The sequence below is a fragment of the Fukomys damarensis genome, unplaced genomic scaffold (genome assembly GCF_012274545.1).
Source record: "Fukomys damarensis isolate Sample0158 unplaced genomic scaffold, DMR_v1.0_HiC HiC_scaffold_34, whole genome shotgun sequence".
Taxonomy (NCBI): domain Eukaryota; kingdom Metazoa; phylum Chordata; class Mammalia; order Rodentia; family Bathyergidae; genus Fukomys; species Fukomys damarensis.
Window position 1 is genome coordinate 13,385,530 of NW_022900946.1, and position 7,107 is coordinate 13,392,636.

The 7,107-nt window shown below is 50.4% G+C and overlaps 1 protein-coding gene across 1 annotated transcript in view; it reads right to left on the reverse strand.

Annotated features, from left to right (window-relative positions):
- Positions 1-1,215: 1,215 nt before the first annotated feature.
- The window catches only part of Rmi2 (RecQ mediated genome instability 2), a 6,352-nt gene continuing 460 nt past the window's right edge, over positions 1,216-7,107 (reverse strand). Inside the window, exon 2 of the mRNA XM_033758743.1 lies at positions 1,216-3,199. Within this exon, the coding sequence (XP_033614634.1) occupies positions 2,870-3,199 (330 nt within the window). The 3' untranslated portion in view covers positions 1,216-2,869. The remainder of the gene's footprint in view (positions 3,200-7,107) is intronic.

Here is a 7,107-nt window from a genome sequence, read left to right on the forward strand (position 1 = left end):
TCACAGGCTAGGTTGCTTATTTTCAGTTCTTAGAAAAGAGCTAATTTCAAAAGGGAAGCTGCGCTGCCCCAGCCCCTGAGCGGTCACAGTCATTCGCTGTCTGGCAGCAGCCTGATGACTCGGATTTGGCACCAGCAACCTAGAGCCTTCGGATCTATTTTCATTTGGTGATGTCAAGGAAGAAACCCGAGATGAAAGAGTGAGAGTTCTTAATGTTTGGAGAAACAAACCACAAGCTCAAGGTGGCATACTTCCAGCGCAGGGCCAGCAGCCGTTCGGGGGGCTCTCGGACAAGACACACAGCAGCCTCTTCTGCCCACCCTGCACACTCCTGATGTACTGACTGCCTGGCAACAGTGGCGACCCAGCCAGCAATTTTCAGTGTGGGGTCATCTGCCAGAAGTCAGAGGAGGACGTGTTAGGCAGGATATGGTCAGCATGTTTCTTGGCAGCCTGGGTTAGCTCTCCAGAAAAAAGAAAAGTGAATTCCAGATGAGGGGGACCCCAACAGGGGTACGGTCCTTGGGAGTGTGCCTCACACCCAGGCCCCGGGCTGGGTAAACGAAAATGGGGTCACGGCAAAGTTTTGTCCTAAGAATCCTTTAACAGAGACCCAGTGACCCGCAACCAAATTCATTTGGGGCCGTGGGTTCGGCTCAGTGTCAGAGCGCTTGTCTGGCTTCTGTGAGGCCCTGGTATCCATCCCCCGAACCACAGAAAAGATACATTTCAGGGCAGTCAAGCCTGAGGAGAGAGAGCCTGAGGGGACAGGAAAACTGGACGGAACTCGGTGTCCCGGATGGAGCCCCGGAACAGAAAAGGACATCAGAGAGAGAGAGAGAGAGAGAGAGAACAAATCTGAATAAACTACTGATTTAAGTTAATAAGGTCTCCTTATTCTCCCATTCATTGGAACAAAGGCGCCATACTAACAGAAGATGTTAATGGCTAGGGAAGGTAGGTGCAAGAATATGGACACTGCACTAGCTCTGCAATTTTCTTTGAATTTAAACACACACACACACAAAGGCAATGATGGATATAAGCAAGAATTTACTGCTTTACAGCAACAATAATTTGTGCCTACCATATACTAAGCACTATGTAAAACTAAACACATTCTTATTCCTTACACCCATGCCATGAGCTAGGTATGACATATTTTATAGATAAGGACATGAAGGACAGAGAGGTTAGATACCTTGCTCAGAGACACACAGCAAATTTAGCAACAGATGAAGGGTTCAAATTCAGATCTACAGGGCTCCAAAACATGCGTTCATGTGCAGCGGTATTGCTTGGAAAATCTCCACACTGTGACATAAACCAGCTTGACACAAGCTTCCACCAGTCAACAAGCGCAGGTCAGTAAACAATGCACTTTCCACTTTGCCCTACCTTTAAAACACTGATGGTTTTTAAAACACAGAAAATCTAAAACATTAACATTGACAAATGCTGATGAAGGATTCTCATACACTGCTGGTGGCAGTGCACATAAATACAGCCAGTTTGGGAGACAGTCCGGCGCCATCTTAGAAGGCCAGCTGCAGACCCGCCCCCTGAGCCAGCTGTGGAACCCAGAGGCACTCACCCGGGGGAGGAGAAAACTTCTGTCCACACAAAACTGTACAACAGCTCCCTTCATGATTCTCAAAGACCGGGATCTAAACCAGATGTCCTTCCACAGGGAGACTGGATGAACGAAGTGTACATGCATATAACGGAGCATCATTTTGGTGACAGAAATGAGCTACCAAGCTGCAAAAAGACACGGAGGAACTTTAAATGCATACTAAGTGAAAGTAGGCAGGCTGTAAAAGCTACGTACTACATGAACCAACCAGATGATACTCTGCAAAAGGCAAACCAGGAAAGAGAGGGTGATGAACAGAGGGAATGAACTGGGAGGGTTTTTATGTGATTGATCCACGGCATTATGCATTTGCGAAACCCACAGAATGCAGCACACAGCGACAACCCTAGTGTAAAGGCTGGCCAATAAGAATATGTCAATGTAACAATGTAATCAAATGCCCACCAATGGACCCAAACGTATCGCACTAATTACAGATGTTAGTAATAGAGGCTGGGAAGGAGGAGAGTGTGGGGCACATGGAACCATATATATATATACTTTCTGCTTGATTTTTCTGCAAACCCAAAACCGCTTTTAAAAATAGTTTATTTTTTTAAAAAATACAGCACATAAAAATTTAGTAGTACAATATCAATGGTTCGGGCAAAATTCTACTGCAATATTGTAATATGATATGGCTTCCTTGGTGTTTATAAGCTAAAGACAAATCCAGCGTGTGCAATATAGAAGCAAGGAGCAGAAATCCAACACTCAGTGCAATCGGAACACAATTCATTCCATACAAAAAGACAGAAGAGCTGTAAACCAGGAGATTGCTTCCTCGCTGTGTCGCAACAAAGTTACGAAACAGAAGTTTAGGTAAAATAACGAAAGTTGTTCTCAGTCTCGGTGTTCTAATTTCAAAGAGGAATTCTGACAACATCTAAAACTGCCGCCGACCCCATGAAGGAAGGTAGCTAACCGAAATGGACCCTAAATATCCAGGTGGGACCTGAAGCAGAGGGAGAGCCGAACATCCCGGGCATGGTGGTGCATGCACACTTGCAATCCTAGCATCTGCTTTTCATCAACAAACAGCCAAAGCAAGGGGCAGCGGAGCCTCCTAACTCTTAAAAATCCCTGCACCCAACCCAAGTAGTACTCTCTGAGAATCTCTAGAGAAATAGACAGTGTCAATAAACTAGACGTAAGTGTTGTCCACGAAACCCACAGTCAGAGCTGAGATCGTTACGGGGTGAAGGCTGTTTGTAATGCAGGCGCCGGCGTCACCTAAGGAATGCTCCTGTGTAAATCTTCCACTTCCAGTTCCCACATGCTTGCGTGGACGGGATTGTCAGAGAGATCTGTCATCTTCACAGCTTGAAGGCACGGCTCCGGGCTACAGGCCTGCACCACTCCCATCACCATCACGTACTTCCCTAGGAAAAGGAGGAAAGCCTGCGGTAGTGTTCGTGGGGACAGGGAGACCCGGGGACAACCCTGGGTACCCCGTGAGAGCTGAACTTGACTGGAGAAAGAAATCGGAGACGGCAAAATTCCAGGGCTAGTGGTGCAGCTCGGTGAGAGAGCGCTTGTCTCATACATAAGAGGCCCTGGGTTTGTTCCATCCCTGGTGCCACAAAGAATAAATTAGTTAAATTAAAATTTGGTTAATAGATATCAAAACAAAGGCAGTGACAGAATATACATAGGTATGAATGGATTCAATATTTAGCCTGGAAAATGAACCTCGGTCCTTCCTCAGTTTCTGGTTTTAATATGTTAAATAGAACTGTGATATACAATGTTCTCATGCCTAAGGAATGGAGACAACGCCATGCCAGGGTGAGTTCTAATCAGACGGACTGCCCAAGCAGGGGCAGAAACGCCAAGCTTTTCTCTAGTTCTGTTCTTTGCTGGATGCCACAGAGTATCTGACTAGTTTCTGTGAACAGGGTGGGTTCTTTTTCTGCCAAGCCACGCCTAGCCAGCTGAAAAGCAAATCCAGTTTTCCCTCAGTGTTGCCAAAAAAGTTGGGCAGGCATCAGCACACTGCCACACAGAGCTACAGTGTTCCAGTCTCCCAGGACCAATTCGTGCCACCTCCGACTGTATCTGACCACCACGGAGCACACAAGCAAATCAAGGAGCGGTCAGGCTGCCAGGAGGGTGAATGAAAGACATATTAACCACAATTCTCTTCCCACTCCCCTGGGGAAGTGACTCTCCTTGAAAGCAAAACTTGGCCAGTCGCAAATCACACAAAATGCAATTGTGTAAAAAATATTCTCCAAACACAGCACGAAGGGACGGACAGCCTGCTAGCCCTTCTGCATGCTCTGCTTCCATCGTCAGGGCTGAGCGAGCCTGGGCTTTGGCTGAGGGAAGCCAGTCAAGCTGCTCTTGACCCTCGGGTGTCCACCCCAGGCAGGATGCACTTGGGGTTTTCTGAGACGGTCTCCAGATTTCGCTCTAGTTCCTCAGGGATAGAGGATACAGTCGTCCCAAAAATACACTGCCATATTCTATTAATGGCCCTAACTAGACTGCTGGTAGAGGTGCTATCCTCAGGAACTGAAGGACTGGGAGGCTGAGGCAGGAGGACTGCAGGTCAGAGCCCAGCCTGACCAACTCAGTGATTTAACAAGACCCTGTCTCAAAGTGAAAAATAAAAAAAGGGATGAGGATGTAGCTCAGTTTGAGGGCCCAGGGTTCAATCCCCTGTACCATCCACATATATACAAAGACCCAGGAAAGGTGAACAGGAGACCTGCTAAGACGTCCAGCTAGAGGGAGGCAAAAGACTCAGCTTTCCATGCTGCCTCCCCTCCCACAGCCTCCAGCCTTTCCTTGGCCATGCCAATGGCACCAATGGTCTCCCTCTCCAGCTCTTCTGCTCCCCACTGTCCCCGCCTGGCTACTGCACTTCTTGTTCCTGGGGCAGCTCCTGCCTCAGAACTTTGCCACCCAGTGCAGTCTGGGGGGGATGCTCTGTCCCTCAGCTCAGCCTACAGATAGGGGAGCTGGGGGGCAGGGGAACTTCTCACCAGACTGCATCTCCAGTACTCAACCTTTCCAAAGAGAAGCTGCTAGAGGTTTGAGAGACATGGCCGACAGTGTGAGTATCAAGGCCACCTTGCAGCAGGGAGGGCCTTTCAGTAACAGCCACAGGGCTCCTCAGGGTGGGACCCCCTCACACACTCCTTTCACTGCTGCCCCCTGGGGTGCCCCACGATCCCCTGCCTCCAAGAGTCCATGGAACCTTGCTGTCCCACGGAACTGGACGGGCACCAGTGGCTGTACAGAGACACAGGGTGCCTGACTGCCCAGTTCTAACGCTGGAAGCGCTGCATCCCAGGGCGCTCTCAGTCCCATGCAATCCAGGAGGCTCAGGCCCTACAGATTGTGCCAGCTCGAATTTCAGGGGTGCCTTCCCCAGGAATCATCCCTGGACTGCTGAGCCTGCACCTGTGCCACTTTCTGTCACCAGGTAAACTCCAGACAGACCAAACAAGGCAGACTAAACAAAAGCAACCCTCCTGCGCTCTCCACCACAGCCCTGAGGAGCCTGAGAGGTCAGCAGTGGCCAAGCCACCACGTGCTTCTGTGGTATGGGACTTTTCTAAGCACTCCACGTATACTGCGACTGCCCCTCTCCTGACTGTGAGGCAACAATGTGAGCACCCTCTGAAGAAGGAAAACAAAGAAGAGTTGTCCGTCCACTGTCCTGGGCTCACCCCTACAATCCTTTGCATCATAGTGACCTGTTTACTTCCCGGTGCCATGCCTGCAGAAATGACTTAGTTTTATAAAACCATGAATTAACAAGAAATATGACATGGCCCTACCTGCGGGCATTGCGGGCCCATTTGCCCCAACACTGAGGTATCTACTGGGCACCACGTTTACACCAGAGCTGGGAGATGACTTGGGAGCTGCCCACACCCATCTTCAAGGGACTCTGCCTAGGGGCCGAGACACCAAGAGGCAGGGTGATGTTCGAGGGCAAAGCTAAGGCCAACTTTTTCTATAAGGGGCCAGACAGTAAGTATTCTAAGCTCTGTGGGGTGTAGGGACTCTGCCGTAACTACCCAACTCTGTACTTAGAACAGTTTGTGTTTCAATAAAACTTCACTTATGGGTGCTAACACTTGGGTTTTTATAGAGCTTGCAAATTCATGATTTTTTTCAGCCATTTAAAGATGTAAAATCCATTTTTAGTTTGCAGGGTGTATGAAAAGAAGCACAGGCCTGTCATTTGCCAATTGTGTGCTGGAATGAGGCTGGAGCCAAGGGCAAGGGTGAGAGGGAGGGAGCTTGAGCCTGTAGTAAACGCGAGACTGAAGCCTTGTCGGGAGCAGTGCAAGGCCTTCTTTATGATGAGCCTGAACGACAGGCAGGGAGCACGGATCCTTCTCAGAGGGAGCGCACTCTCCAAGGCTAAAAGCGTACCAGATAGCTCAGCAGGGAAGGTATGGGGCCAGGAATTCAACTTAAATCTGAGTCCAAAGCCATCCTGGGAAGACCAGGGACCTATCCTGCCTCTAGCTAGGTGACTCTGAATAGAAAGGCCCGTTGGGGATGAAGTGACACTGGCCTCAGTTCACAGGGAAGGGAATCAAAGAGAAGAATGACCTATGGATTCTTTAGACTTCCTAAGCTTAACCTGCACCTCCTCTAGCAGCCTCCCTGGACCATGCTGTACACCCAGCGGGGAGGATCAGAGATCTTCCTAGCATGTCTTCCTAGCAGGCCTCCTCTCGCTGGGTGTTGGCTACAGCCTAGGTGCCATACACAAGGACTACTGCCCAACAAGTGACGCCGACAATCCAGCGAACGAGTGAGACGAGTTCCTCACGCCCAGTGCAGTCACTGGTTCTTGGAGGTCTGAGTCAGGCACTGGGCCAGATGGGCTGTCAGAACCACACAGCCAAGAACGGGACTGGAGCTGACTGGAAACACACCCTCTCAGCCTCCCCTGCACACAGAAACCCTGAGGGGGGCCCAGGAGCCCAGGCTTTCCCTCCTCCTCCAGGTGAGTCTGATGTGCTTAGGTCTCAGCAGCAGCTGTTTCGCAGGAGAGGCGTGCACTCGCTAAGGGAGTTTCTCAAAGGAAAGGGATGGGAGGGTCCCCCACTCTCGGGGTCCCAGTAGCCTTCCCCAAGGAAGGTGCGCTTGAGTTGGGATATTAAAGACGTACAGGTGTCTCCTGGGTATTTCCCAAAACTTGATGGGGAAAAATGAAAACCGTGGGGAGGGAGCTTGTGAGAAACAGAATGCCTGGGATCTCCTACAGAGCCTGTGGAGTCCCAGGAACCCGTGTTTCTTTTCAGGGGCTGCAGGTGACACCCACACCGATCGCGTGGGGCCACCTGTCTTTGTGGAAAGGCCGAAGGTGGCAGGCAGGCCCCGTCTCCGACCGCGACAGACCCTTAGCCCCTTGGCAGGGTCCGAGCCCGCCTTCGCGAGCGGGAAGAGGCCGGGAGTTACCTGGGACCAGGCAAGGCCGCCCCCGCGGCACCCGCTCC